The sequence below is a fragment of the Amia ocellicauda genome, chromosome 22 (genome assembly GCF_036373705.1).
Source record: "Amia ocellicauda isolate fAmiCal2 chromosome 22, fAmiCal2.hap1, whole genome shotgun sequence".
Taxonomy (NCBI): Eukaryota; Metazoa; Chordata; class Actinopteri; order Amiiformes; family Amiidae; genus Amia; species Amia ocellicauda.
In genome coordinates, this window is record NC_089871.1 from 2,928,084 (window position 1) to 2,944,321 (window position 16,238).

General features: G+C 47.3%; 1 protein-coding gene across 2 annotated transcripts in view; it reads right to left on the reverse strand.

Annotated features, from left to right (window-relative positions):
* Window positions 1-489: 489 nt before the first annotated feature.
* The window catches only part of supt6h (SPT6 homolog, histone chaperone and transcription elongation factor), a 17,336-nt gene continuing 1,587 nt past the window's right edge, over window positions 490-16,238 (reverse strand). Inside the window, exons 3-36 of one of the 2 annotated variants that reach the window (XM_066695678.1) lie at window positions 15,934-16,101; window positions 15,612-15,682; window positions 14,919-15,108; window positions 14,715-14,799; window positions 14,300-14,555; window positions 14,068-14,169; window positions 13,825-13,935; window positions 13,307-13,396; window positions 13,049-13,191; window positions 12,604-12,752; window positions 12,344-12,454; window positions 12,080-12,209; window positions 11,412-11,562; window positions 11,155-11,309; window positions 10,755-10,950; window positions 10,420-10,559; window positions 10,192-10,309; window positions 10,009-10,085; window positions 9,754-9,889; window positions 9,269-9,406; window positions 7,804-7,971; window positions 7,383-7,718; window positions 7,009-7,156; window positions 6,700-6,842; window positions 6,335-6,475; window positions 6,026-6,221; window positions 5,607-5,845; window positions 5,389-5,502; window positions 4,789-4,913; window positions 4,129-4,241; window positions 3,797-3,874; window positions 3,484-3,662; window positions 3,187-3,371; window positions 490-3,090 (exon numbers count right to left, since the gene is read on the reverse strand). In XM_066695678.1, coding sequence (XP_066551775.1) covers window positions 2,904-3,090; window positions 3,187-3,371; window positions 3,484-3,662; window positions 3,797-3,874; window positions 4,129-4,241; window positions 4,789-4,913; window positions 5,389-5,502; window positions 5,607-5,845; window positions 6,026-6,221; window positions 6,335-6,475; window positions 6,700-6,842; window positions 7,009-7,156; window positions 7,383-7,718; window positions 7,804-7,971; window positions 9,269-9,406; window positions 9,754-9,889; window positions 10,009-10,085; window positions 10,192-10,309; window positions 10,420-10,559; window positions 10,755-10,950; window positions 11,155-11,309; window positions 11,412-11,562; window positions 12,080-12,209; window positions 12,344-12,454; window positions 12,604-12,752; window positions 13,049-13,191; window positions 13,307-13,396; window positions 13,825-13,935; window positions 14,068-14,169; window positions 14,300-14,555; window positions 14,715-14,799; window positions 14,919-15,108; window positions 15,612-15,682; window positions 15,934-16,101 — 5,069 coding nt within the window. In that variant the 3' untranslated portion in view covers window positions 490-2,903. Of the gene's footprint in view, window positions 3,091-3,186; window positions 3,372-3,483; window positions 3,663-3,796; window positions 3,875-4,128; window positions 4,242-4,788; window positions 4,914-5,388; window positions 5,503-5,606; window positions 5,846-6,025; window positions 6,222-6,334; window positions 6,476-6,699; window positions 6,843-7,008; window positions 7,157-7,382; window positions 7,719-7,803; window positions 7,972-9,268; window positions 9,407-9,753; window positions 9,890-10,008; window positions 10,086-10,191; window positions 10,310-10,419; window positions 10,560-10,754; window positions 10,951-11,154; window positions 11,310-11,411; window positions 11,563-12,079; window positions 12,210-12,343; window positions 12,455-12,603; window positions 12,753-13,048; window positions 13,192-13,306; window positions 13,397-13,824; window positions 13,936-14,067; window positions 14,170-14,299; window positions 14,556-14,714; window positions 14,800-14,918; window positions 15,109-15,611; window positions 15,683-15,933; window positions 16,105-16,238 lie in introns of both variants that reach the window. The other variant, XM_066695677.1, reaches the window with a different exon arrangement.

A 16,238-nucleotide genomic window follows, 5' to 3' on the forward strand; every position in this document is an offset into this window, starting at 1 on the left:
GTATTTTGTGTAGAATTTCAACACAGGTGTAATCAGACATACACGATGTAAAAGGGAGGGAACTGCAACCATGGTTTTCTATTGCATAACTACAAACCCTGTAATTAATTACACATATGTAAGTAACATTGTCTTAATATCAGTAACCTGGCAGCTGATTAATCTTTCATTTGGGACTTGAAGTGTTGTGTAAGGATTTGTTGGATTGGTTTGAAGATCTCCTCAATGGATAAACATGTAGAAGTGAATTTGCCAGGAATCCAGTCAGCAAGGTCCTTCTTCACATTAAAGATTTCACATTTTCCTCAATTGAAAGTTCCTGATAAATGCAACCTGGAGCCATTCAGGGGTTTTATCTCCCGTATTCTTACCTCTTCCAGGTAATGTTGGAAACACACTACAATGCTTCTAGGCTGATGCTGGTTTAGGGTGTACTGTATTTTTCTGCGAGTGTGGCGCAGTAAAAAAAAGTGGAAAAAGCTCATTGCCTTGTGTGTCTGACATTTCTTTTAATATTATAATTGCTTTTTACAGCAAATCAAGCACTTTCAACATAGGGAAAGTATTAAATAAAAGGAAAGCAGAAATTCAGGTAGCCATCTTTTCCACCGGGTCACTTGACTCCCTCACATCTTGATTTGAAAGAAAGAAAAATAAAATCTACATCAAAAGTGAGACCGCAGACTCATAAGACAAAATGTAATTCAATAACCAATTCATCAAAAAGCTGGGAGAATAATCAAGACTAGACATGTCTGCAAACAGCGGCCTGTAATATGATCCATATAACAATGAACACTGCGCTGCTATACGTCTTGTTCTCACGCTCAGAAACAATGACAAGCCATTCAAAAGTAGCTGAGGGGAACGCAGAACGTATACGTTTTTACAGCAAAGAAACAATTGTATCCTCGACAAAGAGGAATTGTTGCCTACTTGGCGAGGGATCAATCACCCCAGTTGTAGGCAAATACACCTTTACATCAGTGATTCGGACATGAAATGAAAAATTGTGATTGGATTAGATAATGGTTTAAAAATCCTTTCCATCCCCTCCACCCATAAAGATATCGTGCTGCAATATATACCAAACAAAGTACTGGCTTTCAGCATCACTCACACTTTAACAGAAGCTTTCAAATTCAGTCTGGGATAGGGACACCGTAAAAATCAAAAAGTTGAAAAGGCATTTACTACACTGTGCAAAATAATGCACCAACAACAGGTTTATCTACAATACACTGCCCTTCACTTCTCCACAGGCAAGGGCAAATGTCCTGCACCGCACTAGTACAGTCTACAACACTACAGTAATGCCTTATGGACATTCATATGAAAAGCACTATGCATGTAGTGGTCAAAGAAGAAGGTGGAGAGTAAATTGGTGTATTTTTTATCAAGGAGAATCAGCAGTATTATACCACAGAAACAGGTTGTGACCCATACCTCAGACTCATGCCACATGCAGGTGGCAGTGCCTGGTTTTAAGTGACATTAGGTTTACAGAACACATGATAGACACAGAATTGTACAACGATTTGTAGAGTTCACAAGGTGCTACAGCGGGGTCCATTCCATAAGTCAAGGCTGGGGAAGAAAAGAAAATGGAAAATAAAAAGGTACTCAAATACTCCCCTTTTTTCTGATTGCAACCTCTGACAGACAAGGAAAATAATAATAATAATAAAAAAAAAACCTTGTAACAATCAGAATAAGTCGTGTATAACAAGCCTTGCTGATGCAGATGCTTTCCCCACAGAACCCAGCACGAGCATTTTCTGAGCAACACATCTGGTCAAACAGACAACTTTTGTCAGATGTTACAGAAGCGAGACCGGCGCCCGGACAGTGACGGCTCACTGGCTTTCAACCTGAACAACTAGGCAGCAGACTTTAAAAGCAAACTCACTAATAGCGTGAGAACAAAACAGCACAAGGTTAAAACTATTTTTTTCATTGAAATGATGTTCACATTAATAAACAACTACTAAAATTATAGATACAAAAAACTAACAAAAAAAACAACCCATAAAACCATTGAAAAGCAAAATCCAGAGTAAATGCAGTCCACCGTTTCTCTTTTCTAAGTCTCTCTGCTTTCAATGGTACGCAATATTATCCAGCGGGGGTTGTGGGACAGGAAAAGGATTCCCCCACCGTTGGGACCCCAGATGCTGCCGGGAGATCCCCCTTTAACCAATACTGAGAGGGAATTAGCACGTGGGAGGGCATGTAACAAAAGCCCATCCCGTGATTCAAAGGGTGAAGTTGTAGCCGACAGCTTAACTCCATAGCGAAGATGACAGCTAAATGCACTACAGGGCGAGACATTTAGATTACAAGTAGTAAAGAAGGATTTCATACAAATGTACAAGTCTGAAGTGTTTTCAGAGTAACAGAAGCGATCTGTGACAAGTCCCAAGATTTCGGTCAATCCCCCCCCAAAAAAACTTTTATTTGTTTTGATGCATGCATACAAAACGCTGAAGTATCTCTCGGCAAAGCGTGTGGATGGTACATTTGTTTTGGCACCGGCGCGATTCCTGCGAGATCGGGCAGACGGGAGATACTAACCGATAAAGTAGATTTTAAAGTGCAAGACCGTTAAAAGCTTGCCATTCATACTATTTCCTTATTTCTAAGTGGGCTAACCTTTAAAAAAGAAAGGGGAAAAACAAAAAAGCCAGAGATAAACGGCAATAATAGGTCCATTTCCTAAAGTCCGCCTCGGTCAACTGGCACTTTCACGCATCAGTAAATCAGTCTCAACCTCAAGAAGATAATTATTCCCAGACTGTTAGAACAAAAAGTAGGTTTGGGGATGCAATCCTTCGTAGGGACAGTGTAGGAGGTGTCCAGGCGAGGCAGGGGACGGGGCGCTGGCTGGGGCGGGACGCCTCCTTCTACCGGTCCATCTCGTCCAGCAGTGGTGTGGCGTCGCCGGCGATGGACATGGGCGTGCTCTCGATCATGGGGCTGGGCGAGGGGCGCGGGGTCACCCTGGTCTTCTGTTTCCGCCGCTCCGCCTCCTTCTCCTGCAGCCACTGCTCGGCCATCTTGCCCCAGTCCACGGCGGTGTGGGCGTTCGTCCTGTGGGAAAAAGACACACGGAGGTCAACGCACTGTCCCTCTGAGCCACCAGTGCTTCATATATCACACTGCGGACAGGTCAGGCGCTGTACTTACTTGGGCTGCTGTCTGTGCCGGGAGGACGAAGACGAGGATGAGGACGGGTGCCCGTGGGAGGACTGGGGCGTGGCACTGCTGGGGTACTGGGGGGTGGTGATGGCCTGCTGGCTGGGGGTGGTGTAGGAGTAGCTGGGGGTCATCAGGGGAGTGGCGATAGGCTGCTGGGCCGGGGTGGCAAAGACCTGAGGGGAAACGGGAAAGGTAATAACCCGTGCACAACAATAAAAAGACTGGGCAAAAATCAAATGATCGAACAAAATCACAGAACGGAAAAGCCAAACTACAGGGCCGTACGTGGTAAGCACTGCTGCCGCCTCCTCCGCCGCTGCTGCCGCCACTGTAGCCGTACTGGCTGGACGCCCACTGCGCCGGAGTGGCGTTGGGGTTCTGGTTCTGCCCCGTGACGGCGGCGATGGCGCTGAACATCTGAGACGTCATGTTCTGGGGGAGCGCGTTCACCGCACGGGTCAGATCTGAGGGGGAGACGAAAAAAAAGAAATCAACATTTGATAAATCTTAATATCAAATTCGAGTCGTGAAAAGGCGAAGCAGCTTGGCACAGTGAGCAGTGAGTAAAGCACTGTCCGCGCCCATGCAGATCACTTGCCTGCGATGTTGATGTTTGCGGGCGTCGTACCGATGGATGCCGGAGTTCGCGTTCTGCTACTGCTGCTGGGAGTAATGCCTGATTAAAAAGGAAAACAAGGGAACAAATTAGTAATGGCAGCTGAGCTTAACCCACTTAATTTATAATCTCTGGAGAGTCTAACTGAAGTGAAACAGTATAGGATTCAGACGATGTGCCAAATAACAGGGTCTCCTGGACAGAATGCCAAGGGCCAGTCATCTGGATTGCGATACATGAGCACCAGCACAGCCTAGCCAGAGATGCCAATGTGTTCGATAGCTCTCGATTACAGTCACGGACGCTGCACCCACCTGGCACCGGGTCCTGGTAGTGATCCTTGAACCAGCGGAAGAGGCCGTTCACAGTGGAGAACATCTGTGATCTGTACCTGAACCCGTCAGGTGTTACCGTCACAAACTCTACCCTGCAACGAAACGCAACGGTGTCACCAAACACGGATCTGTTCACATAATCAACACATTTGAGGGCCGATTCTCAGTGGAGTTTTACTGGTTTCTAGTCAAATGAAATTCTCAGACTAGTCCAGAGTAAATGCAAGGTTACTGCTTATATTAGTCATTTAAAATAATGCAGTTTTCCTAAAAAGTCTTTATTTTTGTAGATAGTAGGAAACACTCGTCATAATATTCAACTCTCTCAAAGTGATGGTATATTTATATATACTGTGTCCAATGCAAGATAAACACTGTTCAAATTCTGTGTCCTTTCAATGAACCACCACAGACACCATTTCATATTCTCATTATGCCTCTACAGCTCGAGCTGGGCCCACATTTTGCATGTCATGAATTCTCGTTTATCACTAGGCTCCAGAGGTTTTGTTTGGAAGTCAAAGTCTAAAGCTACAATGTGGTCCACAGCTACTGCAGCATTTGTAAATCTATGCAAATTCAAACAGGCTACATTTGCACAAGAAAGACTGAACGGATAGCTGGCAGTCGACAACTAACCTTGGCTTGCCCCGTGGCTGGTATCCTAGCAGGAATTTTCCTGGCAGCTCTTTACAAGCAGATACATAATAGGGGATAAATGTAGGCTTTTCTTTCTTCGCTTTGACCAGAAGCTCTTCCATTTTCTACAAAATCAAAAAGTGCTTAATGCAAATTCCAGTTGTGTCTGTTGCCAAGCACAAAAGCCAGGCAATTTGTTTTCAGCTTTCATGACACACACTATCATAACAAAAGTAATGGGACCAAGCTCTCCGGCAGTGACGGGTTGTGCCAGAGGTCGGGTGCCGTGGGGGTTTCTCCAGAGGGCACCGCAAACGACAGAGCTTACGTCATTCCCGATGACAGAGTACTGTCAGGATTGCTGGATACTTAAGGTGAGGGTTGGTGCAACACAAATCCACTCACTGCTGAACCGAATAGGCTGCTCGGAGTCTAGGCCGGGATACTACATCCCGAACACACTGTGAACAGCTAGCTTGTCTATGGTCCCACTACTTTCATAATACAGTGTAAATGCAAAAACATTTCCCTTTCACCCCCTTCCCCATTTAAAATTTGCTATACATTTGTAACAATGTTTTAGTAAAACAAAAACGCTACCTTTCGGTCTCCACCATTACAGTCCAGGAAATATTTATGACTAAGAAGATCACGTGCAAAAGAAGCCATTGGCTGAACATAACGGGCCGTGATTTCATCCAGATCTTCAAACTCCTGCAGGTAAAAAAACAATTAAGATTAGATGCTTCTTCACACGGAATTGATCTAAGCTACAGGCTGACATCCAGTGTGGATCACCCCCGGCCCCAGGCACTGACCTCATTGTTAATCCACAGCGTGTGTCCCAAGCTGAAGGCGTTCTCCTTGCCCTCCTCCCGGACATCCACGTGCTGGTAGATGCCGTCGGCCACCTTCCAGGTGACGGTCAGGTGGTTCTCCCCCTTGCTGCTGGGCCGGATGATGACGTCACCCTGGTCCATGGACTCCATCATCTTCTCAGCCTGCTTGAAGTTGATGTTGTGGAATGACGGATGGGCGATCACCCTCTTTATATAGGCTGCAGAGACCCACAACAGAGAGAGGGCTCAGACACCAAAGGCTTGATGACACAGGACAACAACTCACACAAATCGGGGGCATTCTCTGGAGCACAACTAACACCTAACATATACAAGGAGAGCACGGCTATTGATTGAGGTCACTGGGTTATTCTCAAAGGCTTGTGAAATGGACTGACTGGTGCGCTGCTGTTTCTTCTTGGTCTCTTCCTCCAGCTTGAGGTCCTCCGACTCGGCGTCGAAGTCGTAGTAGGTGTCCTTGGGCAGCTTCCACTCGTTGTTCTTGTCCATCAGGTCGGACGTCCTGCAGGTGAGGTCAACGCTGAACTTCTCGATGTCGATCTTCATAATCCGGCAGTGGACGGTCATTCCCACCTAGAGAGGCCAGCACAGGAAAGACTCTGTTTGATGCACTCCTCTCCTGTGTCAGACGGACAGAGACTACGTTTAAAGCGGTGTGCGATGGGGATGGGGGATGCCTGCGTTACCTTCACTCTCTCCTCAGGGTGCTTGACCACTTTATCACTCAGGAACTTGGTGGGAATGAAGCCCATGACTGCGTTGTCCATCCGTGTCCTCACCCCGATGGCCTGGCCGGGACAGGAGCCACTGTCGAAGTGATTCCAGACCTGGGGAAGCACAAGCAAGGCCTTGAGCCCTCGCCGGGGAGAACCAATATGGTGCCTGATCACCAAGTGGCTGTTACAGCTGCAGCATTGGGAACAGTAATGTGCTCTAAAAACCTTTCCTGGCATAAGATGACTTATGAGAGATGGGGGGTGGGGGGAGGGGAACAATCGTTTCAATATCACAGTAGCCGTGTGTGTTAATGACCAGGCACTGGCGCTCTGACCTCGCTGAGCTCGGGGAAGTTGTCCTGCTGGCAGAAGGGGCACTGCCACAGCCCGGTCTCATCGTTCCTGATGGCCTGGTCGTAGCTTTCTCCCTGTGGCCGCCGGTGAGCGATGCCAGTCACCACGCTGGTAATGAGCTTGCCTGTAGAGGGAGAGTGAGTCAGTCAATGGCGGGGTGGGGAGAAGGCAGAACACAGGAATACAGCAGCAGCAACCAATACAAGAATGACTTGAAACAACCAAGCAAGCAAGCAATTTTTCTGCTCAATGTTTTTCTTCGAACAGATCGATAGAGTGAAGGCCCGTACCGATATAGAAGGTCTCGGGCGTCTCCTTGGTCAGCAGGTTGAAGACCTCCTCTGTGTTGGGGGGGCGGTAGGTCGCTCTCAGGTCCTTGTACCTGCAGCTCAGCTCCGCTCGGATATCGTACAGCGTGATGCCTTTGTTGCCGTAACCCTGTGGACACAGACGCAGTGAGCATCCGACTCACAACAGAAAAAACCTGGAAAAACCACAAACTGATGGCAGCAGCTTTCAGCCAAGCAGAAATCTTGCCGACAATCCGCTTCCTCCAGATATCGGAATTGCGCATCTCCGTCCTTCTGCTTCTATGGGTCACGTGTCTTTGACTGCCATGACACTTCATGATTCATGATTTCCAACTCCAAAATACTGTTCACACCTGTCTCTCCAGCTCCTCTGCGAAGGCGTCCAGATCCAGGTCCTTCAGCCTCTCTGGGTTCTCCAGGATCTCCTCCAGCGCCCCCGCAGGGTTGGCGTCCTCGGCGGACTCATCGTACTCCAGCGCGTCCACCGCCATCTTCCGCGCCCACTCGTACGTCTCGGGGTGCACCCGCGACCCATCCAGCACCTCGATGTAGGAGTCCGTGCTGTCTCCCAAAGATGCCGTGTCGATTTTGATAAAGCCGGCGCAGTTGATGAACACTTTGGGCCCCATGTGGCACATGGTGACGAGCTGTGTCCTGTTCTCCAGCCGCGTGTTGTTCTGCTTGAGAATCTTGAACCCGAAAGAGAGGTGGCGTTAAACTTCATTACAGGCAGAACCCCATTCCAGCGTGTGGCCTGAATGGCATCCCTCTCACCTTGAGGAGGTGGGACCCCTTCCTGGGCCCCAGACCGCACACATACTGCACCAGACTCTGGGTGTAGGGATGGGCGATGGCTCGGTTCACATCCACGCCCACCTCGTTGACCCGGTTGATGAATTCGCAGTACAGGGCATTGAGCAGCTCCTCCTTCACCACGTGTTCCTGTGGACAAGGATTCAGAAAACCAAGTTGTAGAGTAAAACTACAATCCCACCCCCGTCTGACATTGATTTAGTTTGATTTTCTTTCTTTAAACCCTTAGAATGTAGAATCTTAAGGAACTTTTAATGCTTAACCCACAGAGAACTAGCGGGGCAAAAATCGGCCCGCCCAGGAGTGTAGCTAGGGACTAGAGGGCCGATTTTTGGCCCAGAATTCTGCCCCCTTTTTAGCCTTAAAATGGATTTTATTGGACAAATCTGCATAGCAACAAATTGTTTTAAGCAATAGCAGAGATGTTCATAGAGAGACTGAACCATTCAAAAAGCTTTTAAAACAAACATTAGTTAAAAATAGTTGCATTAGTTTGTTTAAAATAAAATACGTCTCTTACAGAAGATGGGAAAAGATTGCAGCGCGCTGAAAATGCACACTACACGAGAGCGCTTTTAAAAGGAGTCAAATGGGGGATGTTTTGAACATTTGACTACTTCTGAGACCGGTAAAACTAAATTAAACAAAATGTTTAGTATTGTAAACTTAAATTTGGCACATTGATTGGTATTGTACACAGTTATGACCGCGATTTGGAAGAGGGGGGACAGAAGTTTATCTTGGGAATGTAAATGCGAGGCGGTGACGGTGCAGATTACACATTTCTAGTTTATTTCCGCTGGTCAACCTAAATGTCAGCATCACCTTTTCGACAGAAATAATAGAAATTGACACAAGAAAGCTAATAAATAATAAATTAGTAATAGTCCGAGATGTATTTCCACATGGCAAGTTTAATTTTTGTTGTTTTGCCGTGTAATTCTGACTAGTTTCTAGACAGGTGTGCTCCTTGCAAAACTTATTATATCTCTTGAACAAGTATTTGTAAAAATGTGTTTTTTTGTATTTTAAAAATAACATTCTGGCAATTCATATGAATATGATTTTTTAAATGTTTATAAGCCAGGTTAATTCTGAAAACTGGGATGTTTTGAAAATAAAAATGGCATCTGTATAAGTTGTTTGTTTGCTAATGCACATTTCTGTTTTTATTGAAAAAATAAACGAATTATAAAAGAATGAAAAACGTCAGTGTCTTAATTTTCTTGTGATGTATAGGTTTCATATTATGTTTATATATGTATTTATTTAAAATGAAATACTGTGATTTTTTTGAGAGCACTCTAGGCCTGACGTGTAGAGCTCCCCCTGCGGGCCTAGTACCCCGAGGGTATTTAATTTTAACACATTAAAATGCTTATGCATCCGGCCACTGATATCTGTTGTACTCAGGCGATGAAAGTACCTGAAGAGGATGCAGTTTCAAGCAGAGGATGTCCTCGTCCGAGCTGCAGACCTGCGCATACTCGATCAGGGGGTCCTGAATCTTGCGGGCGACGGACACAGCCTGGCGCAGCAGGGGGGGGTAGTCCCTGAAGTCCGTCTGGAAAAAGAATGCCAAAACAACGTACTGAAAGGGGAGAAAAAATAACAGCAAGGGGATAGAGCTTAAGATCACAGGACGGCCTTCAAATGAACCGGATCAAAGCCACCTCGCTTCTGGCGCTTTGCTGTACCACCCCCGGCGTCAGTGCGATCTCGTCGGAGAACTGCCAGCCAGAAAACTAGACTTCCCATGCCCAGCTTGTGCGGCGTGACACCAAAGCACACCATCTAAAATCCCTCGTTAAGCGCTCCGATGGTGGATGAAGGACGCAGAGAAACACCCAGGATAAGATGTGCATCGCTGCTCCTGCACAGCTCTGGGCAGTGAAAGGTGCTACTGCTCACCTCGGACTTCTTGCTGTTCATGTAGAGCATGGCCAGCTCGTTGTCCACCAGCTCCACCCCGATGCTGGGAATGGAGACCTCCTGCTCCAACTCGCTCACCGTGCGCTTGATGTCCTCAATGACCATCTGGGCATCTCTGCAAGGAGTGAAGCACAAGGGAGGTCAATAAGAAAGCTGGCAGTGTTTTAAGCACAATAGAAGTGAGAAAGAAAAGCAAAATTGACTATAGGACAGATACAGGAGGTTCCAACGAACCTGTTTTCTCCAGCAACAGCCACCACATGAGGTTTCTTGCTAACAAGGAACTTTTTTAGGGTTTCGATGTCTTGAAGCTGAAAGAACAAAATTGAATTTCACTAAAAGCCCTCAGCCTCTCATCACAAAACAAAAAACAATTAAGTATTTTCATGTAAGGACCAAACTGGTTCCACAGCCCACCTTTTTCTCTCTCTCATCCTCTCGCCAGGCATTCCTCCTCTTCAGGAAGTAAGGCAGGCGCAGGAAATCCAGCACCTCCCCGTCACCGTTGAGGAGGGAACAGAACACGGGGGTGTCTCTGGAGAAAAGACATGACAGCATGAAGAAAAAAACATTTGATGCCCGTGTGCAAATGCAGGTACATTGAGACACGACAGCAGAGGTACCAACAAGTCCACACAAGGTTACCTGCCAGTCGCGAAGGCCACCCCCAGCACTCTGATGCCTTTGCCCTGGTTCTCGTCCATCAGGTCCTCGTCCTCCTCCACCTGCTGGTCCGGCCGGTACGGTGCCACCTTCAGCCAGTTGTAGAGTTTCCTGCTGCAGCTCTGCAGAGATTGAAGAGGCATTTAACACTCCGGCCTCCATCAAGAGGCATGTGAAATGAAACGCTATTCTGTTTTGTTGGCTTGCATTTTGGACACCCAACCCTGGCCCTGGAGAGCTCCCATCCAGTTATACAGACCACTAGACATATCCCACCACAGAGAGATCAAGAGGTCCACTTAAAAATCCCAAAGCACCTTGATGATGTTCTCCTTGGCCTCGGCGATGAGTTTGTTCTTGAGTTCCTTGGCCATCTGAGGGTACAGGAACTGCTTGAGGGAACGCTCGATGGCCAGCGTGCGCTGCCTGTTCCACTCTTGCACCTGGTGGCTGAACTCGTCTCGGTAATAGAACTGTTTGATCTCCTCGAAGTAGGTCTGGTCGCTACCGTACCTGCAAGAGGAGAGGATCAGATGATCAGGATCAGCACAGTGCCCTCCACGCATTACAGCGTCTAAGAAAGTATTTTAGGGGGCGGGTGTAAGAATTACATAACTTTCCAGTAAAATTCACTGCAAGACACCTTCATTACGCAATTCAGATTCAGTTCCTGGGAACAGGAATCCCTGAGAAAAGGAAAAGTTGAGTAGAGCTCACCCTTTCACCCCCACCAGATCGATACAGATATCGATGGTCAGCAGGCCCTCCTCTTCAGCCAGGCACATCTTCAGGAACTGGTCACCGTTCAGCTCTTTCACTGCCTTGTTCTTCAGATATTTGAAGGAGTAGGCATAGTGCGCTTCGTCTACGTCCTGCATTAGGAGGCACAATTGACGAGTATACATCATGGTCGTGGATTCATTGAAATTGCTCCAATGGTGGAAGAATGTGAAGACAAAGGATGAAGCTGGTACCTTTTTGCCCTTCTTGGTGGGTTTGATGTTGATCTTGGCCCTCTCCTGGAAGGTCTGTCGCAACACATGTCTGACCAGAGGCTCCCTGGCGATCTGCATGGCCACCATGTAGCGCGTCCCCTCCAGCACCGCCTCCGGAGTGGCAAACTGACTGCAAGGGCACCAGGGGTCCCATTACAACACATCCCCGGAAACCTCCCATCACTAACTCCATCTCATCTCACCTCCTGAATCATTACAGGTTACCGGAGCTGTACCAGAATCATGCTAATCGGAATTGAAGAGTGCCTCTTTCTTTCATGTGTGTGAGTGCATTATACACAAACTAAAAATGCAATCAAAACAAACAATAACAAAGCCTACACAGTACTCATTGCACAATTCCCTTAATTCCCTATTTACATGGTAATGAAAACAGAAGGGTCAGTACCATTAATCTTTGAGTCATCAGTATGCAAAAAGCATTATTAAACCACAATTTGCACAAAAACCCTCAATTTCAATGTTAAAGAATAAAATACCCTCCGTGAGGAATAAAGATGAAGCTGCACACACTTCTATGAAGCTATGGGAGTCACAAGATCGAACGCCCAGTGTCTGGTCTGGGTGAAGCGAGTGTGGTTCTGTGGCAGAGAGACACTGAGGTGGGACAGACAGAGCTATCGCACCTGCACACGTAGTCCTTGGCCAGCTCCAGGGGCTCGGCGGGGAACTGCTCCGTCTCGTGACGCTGGTAGCTGTCGCGCAGATTCTCTCCAAACTGCTCGGGGGTCAGACCAAACTTCTTCGCAAGGCCGTCTGGACAAACAGTTTACACCATTGAATTTGACATGAAAAATAAAGTGTTTTCCCCCCGCCACCTTTTGAAACAACTATGAAAAGAATATTATATAATATTTCTCACTCGCTCACTCACGCTCACGCTCACTCACCCAGCCCTGCGGATTGACAGATGCTGTACATGTCCCTGCGGGAGGCTAGCTTCAGGTCTGGCCCCTTCTGCTCCTCTTCCTCCTCCTCTTCCACCTCGGCATCCTGCTCCCCTGCAGACAGCACACAGTCACGAGCACAAAATTTAAAAGGAAGCACAAACGCTGGAGATCTACTATACAATTTTATAAAAACTACAGCTGGCATTTCAGTCTCAGGGAAGCATCGTCCCAGGCTCCATCCTCTCGGCAATCTCACTCACCGTCCTCTTCGGAAACTTCTTTGATTTTCTTGAGTTTCTTTTTGTTGGATTTGGCTGCATTCTGCATCTTGGGGATGTCTCGGCCGTAGTACAGCAGGAAGTGGTTGTACACGTCGCTCAGCTCGTCGATGGACTGGACGTCCTTGAGCCTGACAGGAGGGGAGAAGCCGTCAGAATACAGACGCAATGTTTATCCAAAAGATAAAAAGGCACCCACAAATATGAGCACTCCATATTTGTCAAATGTGAAAGTCCACCGCATAAATATACCACAAGTGTCGGGAAAATTTGTAATTCTCTCCCCTAGTGGGGCTACAGAAACCTCAATTATAAGACTATGTGCCTGTAAATCATTTAGAAAACCCTGGAGATACAATACAATACAATACAATACAATACAAAAAAGTCAATAACGATCAATCAAATTATGCAGCCGGATAATTACCTCTCCATGTCCGCAGTGTCCAAAGGCCGGATCCCATCGGCGAGGGGCTTGTCGGGGTCGGCGGAGATCTGCTCGAACTGGAACGCCTGCATCTTGTGGAAGAGCCGGGTCAGGTTCTGCTTGCGGGTCTTCAGCTGGGTCCACTGCACGACAAACGGAACAATAAACAAGGGCATCAGGGCGCATCTGCGGTTGTATACTTATCACAGCTCTTTTAAATTGAGGGAGAAAAAAGCATATTTATTGGTCTTCAATTACCTTTTCATCCCACTGCCAAACCTTCCACAGATCGTTGATGTTAAGCTCCGGTTCCACATACTCCTTCCTGTAGAACGCGATGAAGGGAACCTGGAAAAGGTGGCGGAAAAAAGGAGAAACATTTAATGACTTGCATGACAACACCGACCTCGGATCAATTACTTAATCTATAACGAAAATAAAAACAGGTGTGAAAGAATCAAAGAGTAAAGTCTCCAGATCTGTGGGGGAAACCAACGTACAGACGCTTGCAAAAACCACGCTAACCAGAGTGCCAGCACAGCAGTCGATGCAGGTGGCAGAGGCCGGGACAGAGAGCGCAGATTGGCACTTTATTAAGCTTATCTATTTTGGGTGATGCACAGCTCGTCAATTAAATGACGGGAGATCTTATGATCTGCTGCAAACTCTGCAAAAAGCCGTCACAATACGATTATTTTCACTCAAACTCATGGAGCATAAGACACTGTATCCAGATTCTTCCCCCTCGTCTCCCCATGTCCCCAACGGACTTGCACCTCAAAGTGCTGGTTCCTCATGAAGTTCAGAGCCTCCTTGATCTTCTGGATGGTGCTGGGTCCCTTTCTGCTGAAGTTGGTGGAGCCACGATCCAAGTAGTCCGTGCTCTCCTGGAATAATCGGGACTCACGTTAGAAGCACATTGGTGAAGTCAAAACTAAATAAAAATTCAAGGAACGCTGCTCCAGAAAAACAACTGAGCACAATGATCAGTCCAGCCCCACAAAGCAGTATGTCAGTACCTGCATGGAAATGGTGGGGGTGGAGAAGGCGTTGCGGTAGATCCACTCTGCTTCTTCCTCCAGCTCGTCATCCTCCGCTGGTTTGACTGGAATCACCCTTAGCTGTGGGAGGAGAGGGTCACAAAAAAAACCATCAGACCATTCTCCTGAGAAATCTTCTCCTTGTTACGCCAAGAGTGAACATCTTGGAGACACAAAGCACGCTGAAACCCAAGACATGCAAATCACTCACCTGGAAGCGCTCGGGCATGTCGGTGGAGCGGATCTCGTTGTCCTGGTCCGTCAGGTGGCTGCTCTCCAGCTCGCTGGGCTCGTAGATCTCGAAGATGCTGCGCCGGCCCACTCTCTTCTTGGTCTGCTTCTTGGGTCGGTCCCAGGCCTCGTCGTCTGGGTCCTCCTCCTCCTCCTCAGCATCGTCGTAGCCCTCGTTGTCGAACTCGGCGAAGTCAAAGTCCCCACCGAAGATCTCCTGGGCCTCCTGAAGGGCCCTGCACACACACAAAGCCTATCAACACTACGATAACGGGATCCCTCAACATACAACCATCAACAGCCAGCAAAAAACCCGAGTGTGGTTGTCAGTTGAGTATATATGGAGTTAATTTTAACGAAACTGTACTTATTATGAGAAAGCCACCATTACTTACGCGTCTGTGTATCCAGGCAGCTTCTTCCTCCATTTTGGTTTCTTAAGGGGCTGCCCATCATCATCCACGATAAAGTCATCGATATCTAGAGTTCAAACCCAAAACAATTGGTTTCAGTGAAAATACTAAATCTAAAGTGGAATCGACCAGGTCAGTTTAATGACCGCTAGATCCGAGGCAGACAGGTGGCCTGCACATCCTCACCCGACTCTTCGTCTTCCTCATCCTCATCATCTTCAGCCCCGTGGAGCGGCACGTCCATCGCCTCCCCGTCCTCCACCCCCCCATCCGTGAAGATCTCCTCGGCGATCAGGTCCTTCTCGTGGCCCTCGCGTCCCTCTTCCTCCTCCTCGTCCTCGTCGTCCGACATCTTCCTCACGCGACGGAACTTTTGCTGCGGGAGACGGGAGCAGCCGTTAGTGACACTCCTTATATTCTACTGAAGTCTCATGCTGGAGAAAACATGGCAGCTTCCCATTGTTTACAATGTTCTTCAGTATCCCTTCAATTGTTTTACTAAAAGGCTCATGAAAAACTTGTATAGAGAAAAAGACTGAATTTTTCATGAGCCGTGAGTTAAAAAAAAGTAAAAACAAAACATGCAGTCTTGCATTAATGTGCGTTTTTGGGAGAAGATTAGTTGCTACCTAATTTACAGAGCTCAACACCAAGCAGAGGGTTTGCAAACCACAATATGCACACTGCTTTGCATCAACAACGCAGTGGAAAGACATGCTAGCTAATGGAGTGGAAAATGAACCACGCACTAGACTCCGTTTTCCATTTCCATTTTGATCTAATTAACTCAAGTCTGTCTCTGGGTATTTCCATAGCTAATAGATGGCTGGCCTCTGCAGGATTGAGACCAGCTTCCTCAGGCACAGTTTCATAACTCACCCTCTTCACTTTCACTCCCAAGTTCTCCTCGATGAGGTCGATATCGTCGTCATCCAGGCGATCGTCAAAATCTAAGCACAGGGAGAGCAATGTGTAGGAGGTAAACCAACAGAACTGTGATACCCTCCCTCCCCACCCCCGAGGAACGCGTCAGAGAATGGTAGAAGCAGACGCTAGCGTTCGTTTTAAGATCTTCAGAGATCTGCAAGCCCTTTTAATGATCTATTCTGAGCTTTAGTGTGAGAGTTTAAGTTCAGACAACGCCAGATACACAAGAAATTGACCGGTTAAGAGGAAACCATGAATAAGTTGAAGATCTTACTGCGCTTCCTCCTGCGGTGTCCGATCTCCTCCCCGGAGTCGCTGTTGTCGCCCCCGCCCCTGTCCTCCTCTTCCTCCTCCTCCTCCTCATCCTCCTCCACATCGTCGTCGATCAGCCCCAGCAGGTTCCCATGCTCGTCCTGCTCCTCCGGGTTCTCCTCCTCTTCCTCTTCTTTTTGACAGAAGATAAGCAATTATATATGTTGTACACACCCTAGATTCAAAGAATTTCCTTCCAAAAAACAACAACCATAAGCGAGAAACGGGGCCTGCAGAACTGCTGGACCGTCAAATCATTGCAAGCTT